The 27065-nt window shown below is 41.8% G+C and overlaps 2 protein-coding genes and 1 long non-coding RNA gene across 3 annotated transcripts; 1 reads left to right on the forward strand and 2 right to left on the reverse strand.

Moving 5' to 3' along the window:
• Positions 1 to 11604: 11604 nt before the first annotated feature.
• Positions 11605 to 16879, reverse strand: hoxd3a (homeobox D3a). The gene is made up of 4 exons (XM_046404583.1): positions 16741 to 16879; positions 14825 to 14884; positions 12643 to 13189; positions 11605 to 12464 (listed from the first exon to the last, which is right to left on the reverse strand). Exons 3-4 carry the CDS (start codon positions 13085 to 13087, stop codon positions 11719 to 11721), a joined length of 1191 nt encoding a protein of 396 aa, XP_046260539.1. The 5' UTR covers positions 13088 to 13189; positions 14825 to 14884; positions 16741 to 16879; the 3' UTR covers positions 11605 to 11718.
• On the forward strand, positions 15109 to 17015 carry LOC124067315. Its single transcript, XR_006844737.1, has 2 exons — positions 15109 to 15692; positions 16871 to 17015. It is a non-coding gene; the product is annotated as an uncharacterized LOC124067315 (long non-coding RNA).
• Positions 17016 to 20730: 3715 nt separating this feature from the next.
• On the reverse strand, positions 20731 to 26030 carry hoxd4a (homeobox D4a). The gene is made up of 2 exons (XM_046404584.1): positions 23135 to 26030; positions 20731 to 22728 (listed from the first exon to the last, which is right to left on the reverse strand). Exons 1-2 carry the CDS (start codon positions 23601 to 23603, stop codon positions 22430 to 22432), a joined length of 768 nt encoding a protein of 255 aa, XP_046260540.1. The 5' UTR covers positions 23604 to 26030; the 3' UTR covers positions 20731 to 22429.
• Positions 26031 to 27065: the final 1035 nt, after the last annotated feature.

The following is a 27065-nucleotide window of genomic DNA, read 5'->3' on the forward strand; positions in this document are numbered from 1 at the left end:
TCAATGAGACAAAATATAATGTGCCATTGCTCTGTGCACAGATTCACTATGGAGAAACAGCTCAGAATGCGAGTCACATTAGTAGAAAATCACGTTCCTAAAGCCCTTGACTAAAGAAGTCTAATGTCAGCACTTCCCGAGAAGAACATCGCGTCATTTATTTTCCTGTCAGTCAGACCTGACTGGAGTGCTGTCAGTCACCATAAGCAAAAGAGCCATGAACACACTGCTCTGCTACATACCATTAAGATCGGAAACAGTCGCATTTTCAAGAGTTGCTGCACCCAGGTTGTCAGCAACACATTTTTCATGAGGGAGCTTTACTCGCAGCCTTCTGGACGTTATCCAGCCTTCGATATGCAGCTTCAGTGCGAGAGCTCTTTAACACATATGGGATGATTTGTACGACATATCGCAGCTGGAAGATTACCAGCATTTCCACAAATAAGTAAAGCAGCCTCATGCAAAATCACTCTAGAAAGAATGTGGTTTAACATTACTTGTACAGTTTGTTTTTTTAAAAAATAAACAGCATATTTCATATCAGCAGAATATTTCGAATGGAGAAGATGGTTTACGTTATGTATGCAGTCATTAGAGTAGAACAGAAGGAGATTGATGGATTTGTGCAGCACTGTGCGGTCTGTGCTGCCTGGTCATAGCAACGCGAGCTCCTTACAGTGCTTTCCCCTGGGCTAGCCAGACTATTGGTCGAAGTTCAGATATAACTTCATTTTCTATGTGGATGAAATGCACCTTAAGGGCAGAGGGAGTGGGTGGAGGAGGGGAAGGTTTCGGGCAGAGACTCTGTTTCCAGCACACACAGATGCTCGGTGAGAGTCAGAGGCTAGGGCATAAAAGGAATCCATTGTGGCTGTGGAGCCTGACTGCTGACAGAAATTAAATTGTGTCCACGGACTTTTCATATAACAAGCCAAGGTCTATGTCAATAGTGCCAGAGTTTCTGTACCATTACAGAGCAGGCAAAAAGCCTTTTCGTTTGTACTCCAAACATCAACCTTTCAGTTCCTTTTATCACTCTCTCTCTCTCACATTATCCATTTCTGATAAAGCAAAAACATCACAATGTGTACTGTGAAACACCACTGAAAGACAGTCAACATTCTAATGAGTAGTTAATAATAAAGATGGTTGTGTATATGTTCAGTATTCCACTGTTTACAGCAGCATATTGCAATCACAGGCAGGTTAATTTTAATCAGCAAAGACTGTGACAAAAATGTGCATTGTGATGATGCTAATGAAATATACAATATCAACGTAAAAATCAAAACTAAAACTAAGCTAAAAATGGGTGAGGGCTGAGGTCTACTTACATTTAATTTTACACCAAATGATAGCAAGGCTAATGTTACAGCTAACGTTTACTAGCCAAGAGGTAGCTTGCATCATTCTCACCAGCGACGACAATCTTCCTGTGTTTATGCAGTGGAGAGAGATAACATGAATGTGTTGATATGAGTAAAGCAGATTTGGGGAGCGGCCCACTCACTGGATCTCTTCATTGGAGCAACCATTTCTGTGGGATTTCTTGTTACAGCAGCATGTTATTTAAGCCACAGCCAAAGCTACTTCTGTATCTGAAAATTACAGCACTGCTTTTTAAAATTATTTTATTATGATTATTATTATTATTAACATTTTTTCACAAATGTATCCACATCACTAGCCCACCATTGTATGTAGATTATTTTCAATATATCTTTACAAACTGCACAGCAAAATCTTGATTCAACAAGACAAGATAGTCACAAAACTTCCAGCTCATTCTTAGGCTCTACTCGATTGAATCTTTGGAGACAGATACAGTGCTCAAACGAATATCAGATTGACAGATTGATACATGGGGATGCTGGACGTGTTGATAGTAGCAATCTGTATGAAACACAGGCCAGAGCAGCGAGGAGAAATTACTTATTTTTTTGATGCATGGATCCTGCTGTTGAGCCTAGTTCACGGAAAGTTCATTTGAGCAGCAGGCTCTGTCGAGATCCTTTTGAATGGATTCACTCTCCACTATCTCTCTGGCAGGCCGAGGGTAATGGATGAGGTGCAAGGTTCCAACAAAAAAAAACCATCTGCATCCACACGATAAAGTGTTTCACAAAGGAGAGGCAGGTTTCTTTGAACGAGGTCCCACACATGGTCCTTATAAACAGCTGAGGTCCAGAAGTAACCAAAATGTTACTTTACAACTGTTGAACGCACAGGCAACTGCACCTTTAAAAAAATATTTTACCTAGGTATTAAAATGTTGGATATAAAATTTAATTCTTCCACAAAACCTACCACCGAGAAATGCTGTTTGTTATGTAAAGCAGTGGGCTGTGGGGTGGAGGGTCGGCACGACAAGCCGCAGGACTTAACCGAAACTTGAGACGATTTGCATCACAAGTCTCATCTATTTTCAATATTCAACAAAAGCAGTGAACAATTAATAATTGTGCCATGTCTTGATTCACTTTGGACTTTTTCTTTATCATATTCAAAACCATCATATTCCCCTTGCATAAACATATAGAAGTTAAACAACGCAGTACTCGATGTGAGTAGATATGGTATTTCAAGACTTGGTATTTTGGTGGAAAACAAATGAAAACATGTTGTCAGTGAACATTTTGCTGATGCGTTGAGTTTTAACATTTTTGTAGCTAGCCAGATACACTTGCACAGCACAACATTCCCGCACTATAATAGAAAATGGAATCTGAGCAGCTTTTTGTGAAAACATACTTACTCTAGAAGACAGTAATACTATGGTAGAAACAGACACATTTGTGCATTTTTACGGCTGACCACAACACTATAACAATAATATCTGACCAAAACTATTCTAATAATGGTGTGGCCATTCATATAAACTGTTCTGGGATGGGTTTCCTCTTTGCCTTTGGACCATTATTGAGCACATGACATTGTTCAGGGTAGACAGCATTGTGTAATTGACTAGCTGGCCCTGGAGCAACTGGAGACGTTAGGCATCTCTGCGGTCACACTTCAGTGCGTCACAGTTGGCAAGGCTGGGCTTGCAACAAATCACACTCCACTGACAGCCATGCTCGTCTTTCGCCACTCATATCCTATGGAACTGCAGCAACAGCAACAATAGGGCCTGGAAGCCAAGGGCAGCACATTTAAATATTACTCAGCATCAAAAATCTTGCCCAACTCTACCTGCAAGTAAGGACCAGCGAGTTCTGATCAGAGAACTGTGAGCCACCTCGTAACCTTAGAAATGCCTGGGAACCTCTGCTCAAGCAAATGGGACGGCCTGGCGGGGGAAATGTATTGTCTGGGCACTCCAGAGAGAGGGAACAGATGGGGACATGCTCCTGTTGTTGGGCCAACAGGACACTTGAACAGGCAGATTGCACATTAACATTTACGCCTCGGAACATTATGAGCCATTGCTTTATACTGAGTAACATGCATCGTTACATCTGCCATATATCGTCTAGAGCGGTCGGATACACACAGCTGTCAGCGCATGAATGTACAATTTTAATAATCCAAAGCATACGTTAAACAAATCAAGATTTAAATGGTAGTGTAATAAATGTGATGATATTAATGAGTACTTGCAAAGCCCACAAACTCAAAATTATCTATATGAAATCACTTATGCTACCTGGGACAGACAAAAGGCAGGGAAGACACAAGCACAAACAATTGCCAGCGTTGTTCCTGGGGACACAAATGTATTCAGATTATGCCTGGTGGTCAGAGTGCATCCCAAAATCCTCTAGTTTGATTTTATCCCATCTATCATTATTCTCTTTGGCAAACACAATGCCATTTATTCCCAGAAGAATTATAGAGCAGCACTGCAGAAGACAAACAATTTACTGGCACTTTGCCTCACTGAACAGCACTGTCAGCCTGCCAGGAACCATCCATTTTAAACAATACATGTTTTTGCTTCACATTTCTTGGACACAATAACTCACAGCCATCCACAGAGGCATTCAAGTTAAGCCAACTACTTCAAATAATAGAAACTATTCTAACACTGGAAGTGTGTGCTCTCATTACACAGATTCCATTTTATGCTTAATGAAGTTAGATAAACAAATATTACTTGGATCAAATGAGCAGACGAGACGTGCTGGAAAAACACAGTCACCTTCCACACCTCTATTTGATATATTGTGCTTTGAAGAGGGAGAGCAGATAAGATTCCTCTTGGCAGCCTCCTCTGCATTAACTCCCTCTCCTACCAGTGTGTAAATTAAGAGGGGAGCTAGTGCAGTGTGCCGAAGCAGGAATGTGGGCCTGAGGCAGAGCAGAGCGGAGCAGCGGGATGCTCCAGGGAAGCCGGAGGCCACATTATGCTGCAGCAGGGCCAGAGAGCTCAGTGTCTGACAGCCCTGCGCCCTCAGCGGACACACCAGGACCACTGCCACCGTATTCTCAGGACATTTACATTATTCAAAGATAAATGCATTGTCAATTTTGTGTCTCCCAACACTAGATATGTGTGCCGCTTCACTCCTCCGGCAGCCAAAGGTGGGCTCACCTCCGCCCGCTGCAAGACACACTACAAATGAAATCAAATGTCTTTCTCAGTGGTGCAGAATTACTTAACCCTGCACGGTGCCACAGTGCTCTCGGATTTTAGATTGTAATGCAGAGGCCTGTAGGTAGGGAGAACAATAGCGGTAGGAAATGTGTCTCTGCATTTGGGTAGTTTTAAGATGTATGATTCACAATGGGGCTAAGCACCTTGAGGTTTGACACTTAGAAAGAGAATTGTTAGAGGGGTGGCACCAAGAGTACCTGTATATGTTTCTTATATAATCATTCAATCATGTATGTTTTGTGTGGCTAAATAGTAATATATTCAATTCTCTACAAGATCAACTTACAGATACACTATACTAAAGAAATTATCTCTACTTTCCCTACAACACCTGAGCGTGCAACAACGTGTACTTGAAAGTGACAAGCGAAGCCCACTAACAAGTATTGTCTTTATGTCTGACATACCTCACTCTTCCGTATCATAAGCTTCACTGTTGTCCACAAATATTTTATTTTAGTGAACAAGGGCATTGTAGTTTATTTTGAACCATCCCGAGGCTGTAAATACTTACTAGAAAACAAAATGTGTATTAATCCGCCACATAAAAGAGTCCTCAACAGATGTGCTATTTACTCCTGTGTCAATAACATTTGCTGAAACCTACAGTGCCCAGATGTTATGGGAAATTACTTAGCCTTTCTTTAAAATGAAATTGTGACTTCAGTCGGAAGAAATAAAGTGAGGGCTGAGTAGCACACACGGGGCAGATAGAGCAACACATTGCTACCAGGAAGAAAAATTCATCTGCCTTAATTTTTAAATGTGCTTTTCCATTGATTTTAATGGGACACACTACACATTAGTCTTAGTATTTCTTTTCTCTGCAGGTGAATTTCCCTTGAGATATTGCTTGTGACATCCTGTAAAGATCCATGCTGTCAGACTGAAAGAGGTCTACCTGACACCCTCAGCACACCGTCGACGAATCAGAATCCAGTTTCCGTGTTGCCGTTCACCGTGAAGGAAAAGTTGCACAGGACAGACTGTGGCATCGGTGTTGAAACTTCCTTCCACGGATGAATTGTTAACTTTAATACTGAAACTTATGAATATAGTTATTCATTCAACAATCCATCTCTCATATCTAAAAGTCACAGACTATTTTACTGAAATAATGTGTCTGGGATTACAAATGAAAACCACACAGGATCATTCTTTATCCAGCAGACAGATTAAATTCCAAACCCTGTTACTGTAATAGGCACACTTGTAGCTTGCCATGAATTAGAGCTCTAATTATATTAGGTACTATTTTAAACAAAATAACACATTTCTTATGATCCATAGGTGTAATTTATAGCAAAGCCAGGTTCATTTTCCTGGGCAATCAATTTCATAGTGTAGCAGAAGACTAATATAATTATGTAAAGCGCTGAGAGCTGAGTATCGCAGTCAGCACAGAAGGGTTTTTTCGAAGATAAATGAAGATGCAATTTATTCACTCATAATTTCATACGGAAAATGCCGTGAAAGAAATCCATATGAGCATCAGAAAAGGGTAGAGGTACTAATACTTTCTGATATAGACTACCAGAGCATTGTAGTCTAGGCTCGGGTAATGTATGAGTTACTTCAGGTTTCCTCACATCAGTGAGCCATCTTTTACAAGAGGGAAGGAGGGGAAGAGCCTTTTGGCCAAGCCCTCTAAATCATACCCAGAGGAGTGAGTCATTTATTATAGTTACAATTATATCAATATCACTAACACATAAGAGCTGCCATAAATCCACGCACATCAGTTTCTGCGACAACATGCATGATCAATGTGGGTTGGTTCTTCAGTCACAGATACTCTTAGCAGTTTGGTTTCTCACAGTTTTAGCATTTTATGAATCAGCAAGCCTACAAACGCAACAAAGAAACTTGATGTATTAAAGTATGAGGTCTGGGTTTTCATGCCCTGATCAACTGCCACCTTTCTTCAAGGTTTCGTTTAATATTTTTGCACGTGCTTATTGGAAACACTAACCCGTAACCCTGCTGTTATGGCACACTGCAGAAAAAGGACCACCTACACTTCACTGGGAATCCATTTCAGTCAGCTGCCCGGGGGCCGGCGACAGGAGAGCAGGAGCTGACGGGCTGCAGAAGGTGCTTGAGATGTAGATCATGCAAAATAGAGAACAACAACCCCACATCAGTCAATTATTCCTCAGCGGATAGCCTCCAGTGCTGCTATTGGGCTATTAAATGATGATTTCACTTTGGTCAGTGTGTATGTGTGTGGGCCTTTTTCCCATGCAATATGGCCTCTTTAATAATATACAACCAGCGGGACAGATGTAGACCTCTGCAACTCCTAAACAAACAATGAGTGTTCATGTGGATGTGATGTAACCCTGCAGTGGATGTTTAGTTTGCCTCTTTTCAGAGGGAAAAAAAAAAAAACACAGCGCAGACTTTATGAGCTGGCAAACAACACAGCTGCCCCCACCACGAACAGAGACGTCTGCCTCCTCTGCTCATTCACCGACACGCTGTGTGGGGAATCTTTAACGACAGCAGAGGCCGGAGAACAGGAAGGACTTGTGACAATGGTGTCCTCTAACATTCACATCCTCTGTCAGGATTTACAGCTGGTCAGGGTGTGTGAAACAGATCAGCTTTCCTTCTTCCTTGTGTCTGATACCAACAAATTGCTGAACACCAACACAAACGACGGCTCTGTGTGAACAAAGAAGTGATATCCTGCTAGCCCGTCAGTTTAATGCTCTGAAACGAAAAGGAAGATATAGGACAGGTTATATGGACCCTTGTGTAAAACGTGTGCTGTGTAGGTGCGTTGACTGCGGTGAGGAAAGAGATTGCCTTCCTGTATTTTTTCATTAATCAAAGAGAAGAATGGTGAGTGAATGAGCATCAGATGAGAAAACACAACATTTCAAAGCAAATTAAGTCCTTTATTTGCTCTTTATATATGAATACATTGTCTTTTATCAATACAAAGTAAAAAAAATAATCATTGTGGTACTTAACTTCATCACATAATGGTCTAATAATAGCAGGCAGTCAGGTTTAACCACATAGAAGTGTTATCCACTGATTTATAAACTTAAATGAAACACAAAATTAGTCATTGAGTGCTTGTTGTTGTCGCTCAGACTGAGAAAGACACAAAACCGTGTAAATAAACCAGGGGAATATAAAGTTACACAGGTCCACAGCAATGTAATCTGGTGGCTTTCCCTTGAGTCAAAGGACAATCACATCGTACAGCAAATGATTTCAAAGCAAATTAACCCGAAACTGTATCCTGCAGCATCAGGCATTTAAGCTGTTTGTTGTGCATTAGCTGCTCTGATTGGATCGGGGTTGTTGGTTTTTTTTTTCCTTTGTTTTATTTTTTTTTTTTTTTTTTTTTTTGCAAAGTCACGAGTCAACCACAACAATAAGTCCTGCACTTTGCTCACGTTGTTACAGTTAGAGCTTTTTAATCACGAGTGATAGCAGTTCACAGACAACAAACAGCAACTATTGCTCCATTACAGGAAATAAATTAGCTGGGGGATGTTGTGATAAAAAACCAAAGCACACCTTCAGGCCCCCTTATTCTTTCAGGGCTTCCGCTCCTCTCTTCAGGTCTGAACTGCGGGTCAGTCCTTCTAGTTTTTGTCAGAAAATCCTTCCTCCGCTCACTTCCGTCAACTGCTCTGCTGTGAAACTCAAGTCTTGATCCGGCGATAATCCGCAGCGATTTCGGTCGGTGCCCATCAAGTCTGATGGGACGCGTTCAATAAAAATCCCAGCTGGTAAATGAGAAAGGAGACGTTTACTTACTCGTCTTAATTTCTTCTGCATCGTTTTCACAACTCGTGCTCCCTCTTGTCTCTCGAGCCAGCCCGTGTTTTAAAAAAAAATAATAAATTAATAAATAAAAAAAAAAACAATACAAGCCCTCTTGGGATGGAGATGAATATGCGCTCGCTTGCACAGAGGAATCATCGCGATATGTTCTGCCAGCACCGACGTACACACGCAACTTTCTCTGAGTGGCTGGTTTTTTGTTTTTTTTTCAACGTCTTGTGTTGGAGCAGCGGGTGTAGATATTTCTCCATGCAGTTTATCGTAGTTACAAAAGAAATAAAAGAAGCATCTGTGACTGCCCCTCTTTTACACTACTTCAAACAGTCTGAATGAAAGGCTGGCTCGGTGGTCCAACATCTCTGTTGATACCTGATGTGTCCATCATCAAATAACAGGAAAATATATATACATATCAGGAATAATTTTAAAAACCGCTTGTTTCCAGTGAGGATGTCCTGTAGAGGTGACTTGTAAGCACCTCTTGTTCTCATTAATAGTTAGTCCTACAGTAGGGCTGCGTCCCCATATGTAAACATTACCCTCCACTGAGCAGGCGTGGTCTGCCATGCTTTTATCCAATCAGGAGCGCAAAACGAGCTCCACTGTTTTCTCAAAGCTTGTCTTGGTTTAAGTGTGAGTTACACTCATTCCTGGCTAAGATTTATTTATCTATTAATGCTGTGTAAGGTACAAATAACAATATTAGCATAAACCTAAAACAAGCCATATGATTCTGTTTGCAAGATTCAAACTCAGTTTCTAAAGAGTAGAGTAACATGTTTTCATGTCATTTTCTAACCAGATAACTTTTTATGTGGTAGATTTTTTTTTCTTTCAGAGGTGATTAAATCAAATGAACTACGCTCCTGCTATTTCCAATTGAGGAGAAACTTCCTGTTTATATGCCAGATGGTTGAATTTGGTCTGAGCTACACCCACGTTCAAATACAGAGCCAGGGCCAAGATGGCGGGGATAAAAGCTGAAACACCATTGGTCAATTTGGTGCTACAGTCAGTGAGATTCTGGTTTCTATTCATGCCCTGTTTTGATTACATGTTAGCCTTGATATTTGTTATCAGGCTTAAGAGGTTTTAATTGAAAAGATGCTATCTCAGTTTATTAATTTGTCTTCAGTGCATTCTCCTTTGAGTCAATCCAGACCGCACTGAGTATTTTTTTTTTCATAAAATTATTTTAACTCAAGTAAAGGCTCAGTAAACCAGCTTGAGCTGTGCAGAAAGCCGCAGGGGGGGCAGATGAAAGGAAGAGCTCATCCAGGGTTAAAATGGCCGCCATCCACTCAACACTGAGGTGATTTTTTTTTTAGCCTCATAACCAAAATGTGATAAATGTGATAGGATTAAATCAGCTTGGTTACCGAAAAATTCAGGGTAATACTTGCGTGTACTTAATTGGCACAAAGTTTTTGGGGGGAACCTCTAAAGTCGCTGGTGATTCGTGTGTCATGGAGGTTCATTTGCCTTGGATACGCGCTTAAATCCGAGGATGTAGAAACTGTGAACACAGTAGCCCCCCTTCCCAAAATCTCCCCCACACTTAAAGATTGGGCTGCTCGGTTTGAAATGTGTTTCTTGGATTTGGAATGCAAATGCTTTGTTCAGGAGGAGGAGGGATCAGCGAGGAGTCTGAAAGCGACGAGTTTTTGATTAATGAGCTTTGAAATGGCTCTCCAGGAGCAATAAAGGATGAACTGCTCTCGCTCTCTCTCTCTCTCTCTCACACACACACACTGCGCACACATATACACGCACATACATTGTTGCATCATTTCCATTGTCAAAGCATATATATATTTTCTTCTTCCTTTGGTTTTATTGTCACCAATGTGCGCCGCCGCCGCCTCACCCACCTCTGAGTGGACACGTTTCTATACTTCCGCTCCGCCAATTTATGAGAAATGATTTAGAAGACGAGTCTCTGTGTGTAGCAATCAATTAGACAGCAAGTGATTAGGCTTTGGTCTATAGGAAAATGGGGCTTATTCCCTTTTCCCAGCAGATGGGAAGGTAATCATGTGGCCGGCTCTAAAAAAAATGACAAGTGGAAGACGCAATAGGCCCATAGACTCACTTCCCTCATACCAATAAAACATCAATAAACTCCAGAGCCTTTTATACCGCCGAAATGCACTTTGCATTGGAAGCATAGAGCCGTCTGATGAGTTTTAGATATCCCGGTGTCTAATTATTGATCAGCTCTCTCTGTTTGGACAGTATAGTAGAGCTATGAAGTCAATAAGCCTCCTCGGTACTGTAACCTGACAGTTTCCCATGCAGCCAGCAGCAGCTGAATCCAAATGATCGGGAACAATAGATGAACAGAGCTGCGGTTTAAGAAAAGAAAAATGCCATAAATGTACAAGTTTGAGCACTTTATTTACAAAATGTTAAACACAATAAAATATAACATTTCAATATCATTAGGGTTTCATAAATTTATGGCAACTGAACGTAATAACAATGAAAGACAAATAAAAAATAGCAATGGACTACACGAAATGACATGCTGGTGTGTTTAATATTTCATACTTCGATAGTCTACGTTTTGCTTAAGGTTTGACACAAGATTAACCATGGACATATAGTGGTGTTTATACACTATAAAATGCCCCATTTATCCCAGATTTACAATGAGAAATGCTCTTTTTCAACAATACATTGCGAGCCATAGCATTTTCCAAACCCTGTTTTGCCAACACTTCCAAGTGCACTGATCTGTCCAATCCGACAAAAAACTCCACACTTATAAATACTCGCATATAAACGATAAATAATGTGCAATACAAAAGTTATTAAATAATAAATATGCTATATGCTAGTACGAAAGATTATGCAAAATAATACAAATAATAATAAATAAATAGGATGCCCGTGAGGAGGATGAGATCCTGACAAACAGACGAAAAATCTTCCCTAAAAGTCCTTCTGTCTAAAGATGAGCTTCTATTTTCGTGATCTACAAGACTTACCTTCAAGTAACGGAATGAAATATTCACTCAAAAACTGCGCATTGCACTTAAGAAAACAAAAAAGAAAAGAAAAAAGGAACGACTGACAACCAGGCTAGTCTGCCTCTGCTCATCCCAAATATTCAAGAGAAATGGACAAAGCTGTATTATTTAGAAAAGAATTACACAATAGCATTAATAGTAATATCAATAATACTGTAATAATACACACTACTCGCTTGGAGTGTAGTTATTAGACTAGTGAGGTAATAAAAAGAGCGCAACATAATTTTGGCACACATACACGCACACGCACGCACACGCACACACAGGAACCACATATTACAAATGCGTGAGTTTAGGCGCTTCCTGAATCCTTCCCTGAGACGCTTGGTGAGAGGTGAGGTCTGTGTATGTGGGATGGGGATCACAGGGTCCATGATGGTGGTTTCCTGGGATCTGAGCGGCACAGCTGTAGTCCACACTGGTGGATGAGGGGTGGGGAAGATGGCCGAGGTTGAACATGGGGCCCGAAGCTGGCATGGAATCAACAAAATTCCCACCCACATAAACGGGGCTGCCTTGCAAATTGGCGTTGGCAAAGCCGCCGTTGCTCTGCATGCCGTGGTGTTCGTACTCGGAGCCCGGGTACCTCTTCTGTTGCGGGATGCAGCCACCCAAGGGTGCCGTGTACGCGGCCAAACCGTACATGTTTTGCTGGGGCTTGGCGAAGGACGGGGGCGAGGGCGCGTCATAGCTGAGGCCGTTTTGGAGCTGGCCAGAGTATCCAATGTGATTTGGGCCACTCAGCGGCGGGCTTCTATCCGGGGAGTGTCCCAGGGGAGAGTGTGCGAGCCCTTTGGACTTCTGGTCCTTTTTGTATTTCATCCTCCTGTTTTGAAACCAGATCTTTATTTGGCGCTCGGTGAGATTCAACAGATTTGCCATTTCCACTCTCCGAGGGCGACAGAGATAGCGGTTAAAGTGAAACTCCTTCTCCAGCTCCACCAGTTGTGCGCTAGTGTACGCAGTTCTGACCCGTTTGGAGGCTGGTCCCGGTGGGCTCTTCTCATCACTCACCTCGCCACCTGTAAAGGAACCACAGCAACGTCTTAGCCATTGTATTACCAGTGCAGTCATAAAGTGGAAGCACAACAAGGCCCAGTGCATCCTCATCCCCCTTCCCCTCACGCACACACGTATACACACACACACACACACACACACACACACACACACACACACACACACATCTCCAACATCTACCTGCAGTGGTGCAGTTGTTGCTCTTCTGCTTTGCGTTCTGCCGGGTCTCCTTCATCCAGGGGAATATCTGCTTTGTGAGGGCTGGTGTGGCACTGTTAGAAGTGCTGCTGGATGGGGATTTCTTCTTCTGGGATGCAGAGCTGTTAGAGCTGGGAGATGATGCGGACAGTGGAGGAGCCTGCTGCTCCCCAATACTCGTGGACTGGCTGCTGCTGTTGCTTTGACTGCTGCCTTGCCGCATGCAGTCTCCGTTCAGGTCACTGTCTTTAAGGGCTGGTGGCCGGACAGCAGAGGTCTGGATGGGACACACTGAGCCCTGGTAGTCACTCTCGATGTTAGCAGCAGGGTAGGACTGATGAGCGGGGCCGTAGTTGTAAGAGTCTGGTTTGGGGTAAGTGTAGCCCCCAAAAAGTCCAGAGTTATCGTAGTATGTTGCTTTCTGCATTTTGTGGATTCAAAGCCAATAAGCCAGTGCAACTCTATCCAATGGCATGGATGTTGTGTATTCACGTGATTGGTGTTTCCCACCGTTGCTCCAGTCTGTGACCTATAAAGAGAAATATTTCTGACTCATGTGGACACACATGAAAATAAGGCCTTTAGAGCTGCCTCAACGTCAGTCTGGTGAAACCAGTTCACCATAAACCAGGAGAGTCACTCTGCTTGGCCCAGGAACCCAGCTGCTATAGGCTAGCAGCTAATAAGTTAGAAATTATCAACTGTTCCTGTGTCATAGCAGTGACAAGTCTCCCAGCCCCACATTCAAGTCGCCTGACTCATTTCTGGCACAAAACAGTTAAAGTTTAACTTGTCTAAAAAAAGGACCCTCTGGGAGGCTTTAGGAGTCCCTCAGAAATAAGCTGAATCAGCATTTGACACACATACACACAATACCCTTTTCACTAATCACCAAGGCCTGACAAAGCCCGTCATGCATTGTTCCCAGTAGCAGAAATATAGCCCACCAAGGCCGCGCACATGCGTTTCGAACCACAAGTTTACGCACACACGAAGCTCAGCACTAATCTCCTCCACTGTTTGTTATTACTGTTAATATCAAATATGTGGGTGGTGGCGGTGTGTGTGTGTAACTGTGTGCTTACGTCCGTGTGCGTGCGTGCGTGTGTGTGTGTGTGTTGGGGGGGAGAGGGTGGGGGTGGGGTTGCTGGGTGGGAGTGGGGGTGGGAGTTAAATATGATATTTCTTTAGCTTTTACGCATGCCTCAACGCGTACATGTTGACTGCTACGTTGATTTTTCTTAGCTCTGAGCCATTCGTGCCAAATGTAAGCATTTATTGTGAACGAAAGTTTTAAATTCATTCTCAAACATCCCGGTGCATAACCCTGATTGCGGCTACATCTGTTTGTGAAGAGCATTTTTAACCAAATCGAAACAGAAATATTAAAGGGCCCTGTACTGTATGCTGGTGGCTTGAGGAGGTGCAGCCTGCGCCGTGCATAACAATTGCACCTGTCAGTGTGGACCGCGGCAAAATTTATGACCGCAAATGTTATGGTTGTAAACGGCCTCAGAGAGGAATGAAAAGCAAAACACTCCTCAAGACTCGCGGCACTCAGAAGTGTAAAACTAAGCGTAGGAGGAAGGCAAGGGAAAGAATTTCATACTCGGCGGCTTCGCCCATACAGAGGCTCGGTTTATAAATGATGCCTCCATTCTGACTGAGCGCGACTCTGCAGCCAAACTCCTGAGAGCTGAGAGCCCGGAGATGTTTTACTTGGTAGGGGGAAAAAAAGGCAGCGAAGTTTGGCGCTGACGCATCTTGTAATCCGGTTAAAATGTGGAAAACGTGCTATGAGGTGCTGATATTCTTCTTGATTTTATACGTTTTATAATTTGCATGTTTGTTTGTTTGTTTTCAGTAATGTGTGGCAAGAACTCAACCGCGACCGGTGTGTGTTTCTGACTGTTTTCCTTGTGCTCAAATAGTATTAAATGTGCTCTCTAATTCGCTCGGCCTTGTTGAAAACTGGACTTGGGGCATTGGAATAACAGCGCGTACAGGTTGAGTTGAAGTCAGCTCCTCATGTCCGTTTTTGTGATTTAGGCCTTCTGTGAAACACTGCCAGCGTTAATGTGCAGCCTAATAACAAATCACCCTTTCGCCTTTGTTAGCAGTTGGCTGCGCTGTCCACTCCCTTCATTAAAGAAATGTTACTCACCGAAATCCGCGCAAATCTGTTTTGTATCCCTCACGCATTCATCACTGCTCCCACCACGACCTGGAAGAGAAATAAAATAAATATTTCTTCACATTAGATTTTTTTTAAATCACAGTCAAATATGGACATAAAATTGGGTGTATATGCTCATATTTTATAGAGCTGGAAAATAGTAAGATCAAGCCCAATACTGTCCACCATTAAAAATGTAATTAAAAATGTAATCATGAAAGCTCAAGTCAAAGATTTATTTTATTTAGAATGATATTAACCCTTTTAAATTTAATTGTATTTTTGCCAGTTGAATTTTGACGAATTGGAAGACACTTTTTTCTTTCTTGAAGTCTCTGCTTGCATTGGCCGAGAAGAGAAAAAGTCTTACATGTGCACTTTTACACAAAGAGCCAGGCCAAATATTTAGCAGTCATAAGCTTTTTTAGGTGACCTTTGGGTCATTCTGCAATAAGTCAAAGTTTAATGAACAACGAGCAGTTTGGCTTCAAGTAGATTCAAGTCTCAACTAAACTCAAAGCGGATTTGACGGGGCTGAGACACAGAAGAAGATGCTGGACCGACGGGAAATGAAACCTCAGAAAATTTAAGGGTTTTTTTTTTGTTTGTTTGTTTTTGTTTTTTGTTTTTTTTTCTTCATTGTGACTGTGTGAAACCATGTCTGTCTTTCCCCGCTTGTGTCCGAGGATAAGCACTTAAAATGTAATCATGGAGAGTTCGGACTCCTTCGATGTGGAATATTTGTTAAAGCTGGTCGATAATCTGCGCCTGAAGTGCTTGTGAGCACACTGGGCTGCTAGTAGCAGACATGCTCCTCTTTTCAAACAGCAGTGTTCTTCGCCTACGCGTTGTTACGGTAAGTTTGGTTCACACAATGGGCCGGACTCCAGTGTCGAGTGTTATTATCCCAGTTAGTCCTCTCTCCTGGTTAACCCTCCAAAATCTGACCGTGATACAACTTAGGAAAATATTTCTCACATAAAACAAAACAAAAAATGTGGAGTGACAGTGTCGCTGGCTTTGTTGTTAAATGCAAGGTCTGGTTTTCCTGGAGAAAATGCTCACAAAATGTAAAAATCACCAACTGCAGGTTTTTGCTTTTGTAGGTTTCGGTAGAAAATCCGGCAGCCTTTCTGCAAAGATGCGCAATATTGTTTAGAAAGATGTGGAGCACATGAATTAATCCACCCAGCAGTGCGGAGTGTGTTAGCAGAAAATGAGAAAAATGTAGAATAATCAAATTAAATAAAAGCATTTATTGTCTTTGCGACTCAGGCCTCGTTGTTATTTAAAACATCAACAAGAAAAAAAAATATTAATATTCACACGAGTCACAGCTAACCAAATAGCTTACCAGTAAGTCCAAAAATGTATGAAAATCGAAGTATTTGTCGTTATCCTCTCTCATTATCCATCCCGGTCATCTTTTAAAACATCGAATATAAATTCCTATATAATATAACGTTGCAGGTTAACAAAGCCATATAGCTGAAACCACATAAATCACCGCAAACGCCACTGTGGCAATAAGACAACAAATTAATGTGATTTACGATCCAAGAGTCAAAAAAGAAAAGTTCCTCTCCTACTTCTTCCTGCGAGCCGCTTTTCATCGAAACGTGAAAATCAGCTGAGAAGCGCAGGACAGCTCGAGCTCAATCTGTCGATAATGTTTGAACACTTTTTCTTCCATATAAAAAAAAAACCAAACCAAACAAAAAACCCAAAACATACTTATATGAACGTGTTTCTGAGCAGGTTGCTGTGGGCTCCACATCCGCACGGTCGCCGGCGAGAGCGACATTAACAAGCATCGCCTCCTTGTGTGGAATAAATCACATATATTTCTCCTGCATTATATTAACCCGTGGTTAAAGGTTGCTTTCTGCCATGCAGTTTCTTACCTGAGAATCAATTTGTCATAAACCGGTTTCTCTCTCAGCCTCAGTTCCTTTCCACGCAGTCTCTAGAATAAATCCTTCAGCCTTTGTCTGTAGACAATGCTGTCCTAAACCTGATCTTGCTGTTTTTCAGACATTTCCATATACCAATGGAGACAGTATTCCCGAAAGAATGGAAGGACTCGCATTCAACTACCAATAAAAAGCGAACAAGGTATCCTTATTCCAGAAAAAAAAAAAATCTCTGGCAATCAATCACCCGCTGAAATATACAGGAATTCAGAGCAGGATAGGCCCTGTGCAGATTGGGAGCTATAACATTAGGAGATTTTTGGGTGTTTCGGAAGCTTTGTGATGACAAATAAAGGCGCTGCCTTAAGATACAAGCATATTTGTTCACGTGATTGTTCTCTTCTTCAAACCAAGCCTTACCTCACCAATCCATTTTGATAAAGGGTGGCGTTTATTTCCTCATCTGAACTGTGTGTGTGTGTGTGTGTGTGTGTGTGAAACCCGTCCACTGACTGACTCTTTCTGTTCACCTCCTTGTGATTTTGCGAGCATTGCAGCAACAAGCCCGCACTTCAGCGTTTAAAAGTCTCACATTAGCCTTCACGGTGTTGTTGAGGTATTAATGATTCAGATTTACACATGACGATGACGACGATGATGATGATGGTGATGCTCCATCAGGGCAGCAGTTGCAGCATCAGTGGTGCAACGTATTTGCGTGCGTTATCGTAACCGATTTCCTGTGCATTTTATACGTTAAAGCAACTTTTTAATTTCCGGATTTTTGTGCACTTGCTTCTCGCTTGTCCAGTTTCAAAGGAGCGATCCGCAGTTTCACGATAAGACGTGCGACGTGGGCCGCAGCACAGTTAAGCGTGTTGGATAATACTGTTGAACAATACTATTATACTTTCTCACGTTGTCCTCACTCTACAACTGCAGTGATGTTTGAAAAATGATTTATGAAATAAACGACGTGTGTGGGTTTTTTTTTTTCTTCTTCTTCTGTCGTCCAGCTGGGACTGGATTGTATTCAAATAAACCACATTATGATCTTTTGTTTGTTGTGTCTGTCCTCACACACTGCTGAAACACAAAAGCGTGGGAGAGACACGTCTTCTCCTGCATTGTTTTCAATATTAACTTACAGAAAGAGAGAAGAAATAAAACCAATAGCATGGTTTAAAATATATATATACTTATACATATATATAGTGAAAAAGACCAGAATGGTTTTGGAAAATGAAAGGTTTTGGAGCCGCAGAGAGCGTCGGCTGGTTTCAGCGGTGGATTAGCTTTGCTGTGAAGAAGCAGAAGAAGTAGAAGAAGAAGGGATGCAGGACTGGTAGCGTCGCAGCATATGTTCAGAGGGTAATAAAAGTGAAAGATTTACAGTTTTCGCCCGGCCCCCCAACAGCCTCGCACCCTTTTAGGAATTACTGAGAATGATTTACAAGGAGGCAGAACTGTCAGCCTGCCCAAACTTCCACGACTTCTTAGAAATCTGAATCAAATCATCCCCCAACAACAGGCAAAACACCAGAAACGGTCTGATGTCATGCAAAAAAAGAAAGACAGAAAGAAAGAAAAGCAAAGATTAAGAAGCCGGTATCTCGTGTTTAAAGTTTGACTGTAAATCAAGATATTTCAGTTTCTAGTTGACAAACAAGACACAGCAATGTTTCATTTCAATGCTGTTTTTTTTTGTTCTGTTTTTTAAAAAGGTATTTAGACCAAATTGGTAAAAAACCTGCATTAGACTGAAGATATCAGTGGGCCCAGTGGAGGGGCCACACTGAGCTGTCTGAAAAAGCATTTATTCAGAGCGAGCATCCATAAATACATGTCACTGCCCTTTAGTTTTCACCATTTATCCTATCAATCCCTTTCAGGATATATGCGTAAAGCAACAAGCCCCCCCCCCCCCAAAAAAACTCTACCATTTCTGATACATCCAATAATAATAATAATAACAACAATGAACAAAAAGAAGAAGACATACAAACGAGACCACAGCCTACACAATTCAGCTCAGAGCGCACACATCAAAGGGAGCAATTTATCAAATATCACGACATTTGATATCGTCATTTAGCAGCTCGAGCAACATGAAAAATGCTGAAATATTTACCTACCCAAGCATCCATCGGTTCGGATGTGTCGCTAAAGTGCGGGGCTACGGTTGCGCCGGGTATCGGATATTATTTTCTTGGGGGATCTCTTCAGTTTTCAAGTCTGATAGAGTCCTTGCGATTAATGACGACGCCGTGTTTCTAGGGGGACGTGCTGCATTAATTATTTAGACAATCACGTGGTCGAGAATAGAGAGCGGAGTGGTATAGTCTCTGGATTATATCTCCGAATGCAGACAGCGCACTTTAATATATCTTAAGGGGCTTGTCTGGCTCGGAGAGGCTTCTGCGAAAACAGCTGGAAATCAAATATGGCCGGATGGAGAGCGACGACGTTGTATTCGTGCACTGGGTGCAGTGTCATTGAAAATGGCACTGCCTTTGGCTCCCATTTATTGCTGTTCAGACATGTAGGTCAGTGTGGCTACATACACACTGTACGGTGTAGTAGGCTGCTCTGACCTGGTAATTGCTGGAGGAGGAAGCCTGTGCTGTGATATATTTCTTTTCATCTCGCGTTTTAAAGAGTTCACACAGCTCTGGTTTGATATTAAATGGCTTATAATAATACGTTATATTAAATTATATTCTAGGAAGTGTGTTAGGTAGATTAGTTGTCCAGTTGTGACCCCCCCCCCCTTTCCCCCTCCCCCCAACCCCCACCATCTCACACACACACACACACACTCCCATCATCTCCCCTCTCTCCCCCTTCTCTCCCCCATCCCTCCCTCCCCCTCTCTCACCCTCCCCTCAGCATCTATGTGTGTGCAGATCATTTATGGCAGGATGGTGGATTGGTAGCATCACTTTGTCTCAGCTTCTCTCTGAATCTACACACATCTACACTCTTACACATACACAAGCCACACTGAGTCATATAAGTGCCCGTGCGTGTTCAGTGGGGATCAGACAGTGGTCAGCCGGGATGAAAACACTGCTGAGTGGCTTAAGATTGTCTTTCCACATGTCTGTTTATATATGACCACTTTTGTTTGCATCACGGCTGACGGTGTACCGTGGTGGGTCGGAGGTCGGTGTTGCAGTGGGTCATACTCTATAAAGCCCTTGAGTCGTGAACCACGTGGGGAAGCGGGCTTAATATCAAACTGAGGCCATGAAGTTTTTCATTACGTGCGTAAAACAGCTACTGATAAATGTGTCGCAAACTGGTTTGGGAACAGGAGGACCACCTGAGTTTTTACCTGTCAGTTTGACTCCACAGGACACTTCATTTGTGTTTTTATTCTAAAACAAAGACCCATGTAACAACTATTCACAAAGTTTAACAGATACTCAAGTCACAGTCTTTCAATGAATAAAATTACCTTGAAAAGCTCCACTATGAGACGTTTTTGCACAACCGTGAGCTCCTTTAGATAAAAACTAACAGAAGAAGGTTAAGAAAAGCCAGAGTATAAGCTCCTTATTTATTATATTTTTAAAGCTCTTTCTCATTTATTGTAGACCAGTGTTGTAGTTCCGCCCGTAGATGTTATGCTTGACAGCAAAGAGGCTAAATTTGCCCACGCAGCGCACATTTGGTGCGTTTGTGGATGTTTTGTGAAAGGGGGCTAAAGGTCCATATGGCTCCACGAGCTTGTTATCACTGGAGAAAAAAACTCTTTTCCCACCAAAAGTCATCCTTTTGCAAATGGTGCGAAATCAGCGACACTACATAAGTAAAAAGATCAAACCAAAATAAGGTTTGGCGCAATCAGGTCTGGTGAAATTGTAAAATAACTCGGGTGCCGGGAAAATAAATTTCCTCAGAATCTAAATATTTCTCCATTGGAGAAAATAAGAAGGGAAAAATCGCAACAAAGCGCCCAATACAGTCACTTAAATGCATAATCAGTAGAAATCTTTATTTTTGCAATATACTTCTCGCATCTCAATGCACAATACAAGGTAAAAAGCATGTACAAAAATAAAACCAAAAAAGATTGCATATTGACATGAGGAGACAAACGCACAAATCAGAGCCTTTTGGGGGCTTCGCCTGACATAAATACTGTTAAAACGCGTGTAAAACTGTGACGGGCTCTTGTTCTGAACGCTTTGGCTTTTTAAGGGTGGAAAAGCGCTCCAAACCAAAGCGAGGAGCGCCTGGGAGAAGAAAATGCCTCCTTGTCCGGCGGGTCAGGGGTGTTGGGGTCAGTCCTTGCGGCTGAAATGTGTCCCCTGGATGAACCTGCCACTGCTGCTTTGTCGACCTTCGGTTGAAATACCTTTTCAAGCTTCTCATGGTGAAGACTTCAGAAAGAAGACCCTCCTCGTACTGGGGAGAGCTTCTGGGCTTTTTTTGTTTTTTTGTCCGAAGACAATGACGGGATAAAACAAGAAATATCTGCCTTGAAAGGTGACGTGAAAGCCCCCCCGCTCGGTGTAAATGAAAAACTCTCAAGATTAAAGACTAAAACTTTGCATATAGCCATGCTAATAATGCACAAGAGTTCAAACATTATTTTTTTTTTTTTTGATGAATAAAAGCTTAACGAATACTTTTAATTAAAATTGTAGGTGTGCTATACGAAAATGTACACGTTTACTTTTTTAAACAAATAAATAATGCCGTAAAAATCATATTAAGAAAAATAAACAATTAGACTCCTAAATATACCGGATTTGATTATTTCCGATGAGAAACATCCAATATCAATTTGATGCCATGCAGGAACAAAATGATTTTTCATATTAGAGTTTCAAATGGCACGAGAGAGCCTCTGAAAATGTACACTGTTTACACAGACGTCAGGAGAGATTTATAAGGGCACTCGGAATAGTTTGCACACAGGAATGTCTTGCTTTTTGGGAATAATATTTAGGCTAAGAAAAATTCAAGGCTTTTATTGTACAAAATAAGTTAAAACATACTAAAGTCTAAAAGATCTGAAAGATTCACGGGATTTTCACGAAAGTAGGTTGTGTTTGGCGTGCTCCGTGGAAATAATGTTTACTTCAAGTATACATTTATATATATATTATATATATTGTGCGTTTAATGAGAAGTTTCAGTAGGACTGAAACTGAAATAACGTGTGTGTGTGTGTGTGTTTGTGTGTGTGTGTAATAAGGACTTCCCTGTTCTGAATGAAGCAATTAAATCTTTCAGCCAGCGTGAATCCAAGTGAGAAGAGCAGAAACACTTTGTTTAAACCCATGAAATCAGCCGAGGTTGTTCATTAAATGTCCTCAGTGGGGGAAACGTCCCCCCTCCCTTCCCAAAAAAAACAAAAAACAACAACAAAACAAAAAACAAAACAAAAAATAAAATAAAATAAAATTCAAATCAACACGAGAACTGGTTCGATGTGTTTGAGTCTCTTTGAGGAAATTAAAACAACGAAGAGTCTCAAAACTTCTCAAACCTCAAGACTGGTTGATTTTCTGACTCAGTCTTAAGTCAACACTGCTGGGGTCATTTTTGTTAAATTATATATTTTTAAAAAAATGGCTAAAAACGACATCAGTCCATGCAAAAGACAGATGCAATCTTTGTCTTTTTTATGTACAGTTCATCTCTAAAGGTGGGACACCTTCGTCTCTTATAAAGATGTGATATCAGTCTGGTTATCCTTCTGAATGCTTTGCAGATGGCTGGAGGCTGGTGCTGATCTGCCCTTGGTGTTGGGTAGTTTGTGATCTTTCTTCCATTTCATCCGTCTGTTTTGAAACCAGATTTTGATTTGCCTTTCGGAGAGACAAAGAGTGTGGGCAATCTCAATCCGCCGCCGCCTGGTCAGATACCTGTTAAAATGAAACTCCTTTTCAAGCTCCAAAACCTGCTGCCGGGTGTAAGCTGTTCTGGATCGTTTGGGCTCAGGTCCTGTGTAATCCGGGTTCACTGGGAGAAAGAAAACAAGCAGGAAAAAAAAAAGTCACCAAACGTGGCCAAAGCAGCACGCAGACAAAAACGACAGAAGAGGAGTCTCCCTACCCGGGGCGCTCAAACTTTAAGGGAATTCATGAGGAGGCGAGAGCCGGAAGGCATGAGCGATTTAAACTGAATTTAAGCAGATTTGCTAGAGATTTAAGCACCATTACAACCGGTCAATATGTGTTTTCAGGAGCTTTCAGGAGCTCACCTAGCGGCCTATTTCCTGAGCTATAAAAATTTATGACTTGTGTAATTGGCGAGGCCTTTCAAAGACTCCCATAAATATTACACTGAATGATTTCGAAAGTACAGGTCTCGGCTGCTCTCAGAAGAGAAGAAGAAGAGGAAGAGGAAGAAGTAGCAGAAATCTTACCAGTAGTTACGTGGACTTTCTTCATCCAGGGGTAAACTACTGCAGGCTGCTTAGCTTGTATCCCATTTTGGCTTTTTGTGTTTTGCTGCTGTCCACAAGTCCGTGGTCCGGCCACTTGGACCGGGGGGCCCTGCTCAGTCTGTGCGCTAAAAGGGCTCGAGTGGCTGGATCTCTCGTGCACATGACCCCGTGGCTGCACTGAGGAGTCCTGCACAGCGTCGCAGCCGAAGGGCTGCTCCGTGTAGTTTGACCGTGGGTAGATCCCTGGATGCTGAAAGTCTGTGTCCTGCGATGGACTGTAGTAGTCCGAGCCCTGCTCAGGTATATAGTTATTTTGTGAATATTCCTCGCAGGGAGGAAATTTAGGATCCACATACTTAGAGTTCACCATATACGAACTCATGGCCATTAATTTCTGAAGGTAGAAAATACTAATTTTTCTCGAGTTGTCTTTTTTTCCTCCCTCCATAAAGCCCTCCTACTTGGTGTCAACTGAATAAAGTTAGCGAACCATGTGACCAGATCGGCCAATAGAGGTGATGCTGGTCCATAAACGGGTAAACATACAACTAAAAGCAATTTCTTCAAACTTAAGATAAACCAAAATTAGACCCTGGTGGAAAACAAACAAATAAATGTGGTCCTCAAACATCTTTGTGCACATTTGGACAATTAAAAAAAAAATGCTAAAAACATAAGAAAAATACACAAAACTGCAATTTACTTCAATATTTGGAATCATAAAAACAAATGAACACGTGAAATAAGAAACCTGCCTGTGCTTTGAGTGTTTTATGCAAGCAAAAATAAAAAATAAATCAGTTGCTAAGGTCTAACTTGAAGGCATGGTGTTGAACAGAGAAACCAACAAAAGGTACAAAAAGCCCCATGGCATAAAAGCAGCGAATAATGACTGAGGACAATTGATGGAGACTGTCTTTGTCAAGAAGGGGTCATCCAAAAGTTACACGAATCTCATCACTTCATCTGCTCCCATCCCTTTGAAAAAAAAAACCCCACTGTCTCAGGAGCCCATTGGCCAGCAGCAGCAGCAGCAGCCTCTGGGAATCAATAATGTAGACACACAAACGACTCACAGGAGGGGAAAAAGCTACAGCTGGAGTGTGCTGTGGCTTCGTTTCTTTCGCTGAATACACGCTGGCATTTCATCCCAATAACACTGATCTGAGCAGAAATGCAAACTCCTTCATAATTCTGTTTATTTCCATCCATGATAGCTTCTTCAGATTCCTTTTAAGCCTGCAGAGTTTCAACATGGCCCCTGAGACCTTCTTATGAACTATTTTTGTGTTGTCATGTCACTCATACATCAGCTCTGTAAGCAGCTGACAGCACGCCAGGCACCTGATCGCGATAAGCCAATAAATCGAAGTTTTTTCATCGACCATATACTCCCCTAGAATCGAATCTGTGACTGTGATTTAATCACACAAATTCGGTTCTACAGGGTATATATAGACGACGGCAAGCGACACTGCCCACTTTTAGCCCCCATAACCGCAGCGCTTGATTTGCAGAGCACTTCAGTCAAACAAAATGTACACAAAGTGGCCCACAGTCAGGATAAACAGAAACATCAGAGGGACGTGGTTACATAACGAGGCGCGCATCACAACCACACGGGCCAAAACGCACCCAGAAGAGCTCCTGTAATAATAACATCAGAGCGTCTTATTCTGTCCACTGTCCGCTTTTTGTTCTGATTGTTTACCTATTAACTCCTGTACAAGCTTCTCCTTGAGCCCAGAGGATTATTTGGCCTTTATGTGGTGGGTTTTAAAAGACACAAAAACTCGTCACACCGCTTCAAAAGTTCCTGTCAGTCTGCTTCCCCGAGGAGAAAACTGTAAGCCCACAGCTGCCCAGGGCCTTGCTGTCAGTTTCAGGAACGAAAATATCAGCCATCTATCTCGGGTCAGGCCAGGTTTCTGTGCATCAGGTCAATCCAAGTTCACCAAAAAAAAAAGAGGGTAAAACGCCTTCTTTAAATAATATGAACAGCGCTCACCTTTGCCAGCTGTCACCTCATAACCAAAGAAATAAGCGCAATAACCTCACCAACAGATAACTTGCTGGCTCATACAGAGGAGTTTATCACCAATGACCGAAGGATGAGGCGAGAGGCCACGGAGGTCAAACAAAATCATTTACAAACTTATCAAAAAGTTCAATTATTTTAGGTCCTGGTGACAGCTCAAAGGGTGCAAAAGTTTACCAGCTCCCCGTCAGCCATTAACTAAACCACCATGGCGACCACTGCCAGCCCCTCCTGAAAACATCCTCACAGACGAATCAAGGCTGATCATCTTTTAAATTAGCCCGTTGCTTTAGAAAATAACCAGGACGAGCAGAATGTACTTTTTCAAGCACACACACACAAAAATCAATGTTCTAACAATGTAATTCAGTTCAAATATGTACAACAATCTGAGCGCGAGAGTTTGTAATGAATTTTTATGGCGCCTGCATGACGCTTTCAGTCAGATACGGTGAGATCTGAAGAATGAAATTAATCTCTAATGAAGCTCATTTCGTAAAATGTGACACTGGGTTCACTTTAATCGAGACTGAGCCAGACGAGCAGCCAGTGTTTCCTTCTCTAACTGGGAATAAGGCACGTGGGAACGTTTTAATCCACTGATTTACTGGATGACGCATCGAGTCATTCAGTTTAATTTTAGGCCTAACGTCTTGGCTGCTGCTGCATTACCAGCTTCATTCACGTTGTCAGATTAAAAAATAAAAAAAACTTATAATACAGAATGTGATAAATACATCAAAATGAGACTTGGCATAACGCAGAAGCAGGCTTTTATCTCCACTCTGCGCATTTCCTTTCAAGTTTAAACAAAAAAGCCAAAAAAAACAACAACATTCGTTCCACTCACAGTCAAAATATCAATTAGATTATATATGTTTTATTTTAAAAAAAAATTGCACGTCACTTTTCAATATTAGTTAGACAGCCTGACCTGCCTTTCACCTTGCCCTGCTAGCCCTTCAGACGGGTCAAAGCCGAGATCCACAACAAAAGAATGATAAAGTCAGCGTTTCCTGGCAGCTTGCGTTAAACCAAAGGCCAACTAGTTCAGTTCGCCTCCTTTGCCTCCCATCACATATACAAGCTTTTACTGTCCAAAAGCTCCAACTGAGCGTTTTCAGAGCGACAGAAAACTCGAGGCCTGGAGAAACTTGTTTTCGGGCGAAATTAAATGAATATTTTTTGATTGGCAATAGTAAGAAATAAAGCTTAAATTCTCTACCCAGCATGTGTTTTATAGTATTTAACCATTATGGATTACAAACAAAGACTGACGAAATTAATTACTAAAAGGCCTGCAGAAGAAACGCTTCCGGCCTACAGTAAATAAAGCGGCAGCCACATAATGTAAATTTGTTTGTTTAAATAAAAAGGAGGAAAAAATGTTTTATTGTTCTAACCTCAGATTATAAATTTCAGTGTGGTTAAAACTGAAGCTCGTATTGTCGCACAAACGAACTGCGAATTATGAAGTGTGATTTGCAGACTCTCACAAACTCAACTTATCACCATAAACTTGTATTGCTTTAACCAACCCTCCAGGATTCATCCAAAAAAAATTCAGGAATATATATATTAAAAATCTAAATATCTAAAAACACCAGTCTGGTGACAACAGGTTGATTTCTCCACCACCAGGCAGGCAAACTCCCAATGCCACCGAGAAACTAAATCACGTGGAAGTGAAGCAGATCAACAGCAACTTGAACAACAGCATCCAGCAAAGCAAAGCAGACCGAGTCACGAAAGGTTTGCACTCAAACACACAACACACTAACTGGGATTAAACAGCAGTGCGTCATCTAACCGCCTCTGCTCGTCCTCCGCTTTTAGAGGCAGGAAACGGTAAAGCCTGAGCGCTATGCGTGT

The sequence above is a fragment of the Scatophagus argus genome, chromosome 11, assembly GCF_020382885.2.
Source record: "Scatophagus argus isolate fScaArg1 chromosome 11, fScaArg1.pri, whole genome shotgun sequence".
NCBI classification, from domain to species: domain Eukaryota; kingdom Metazoa; phylum Chordata; class Actinopteri; family Scatophagidae; genus Scatophagus; species Scatophagus argus.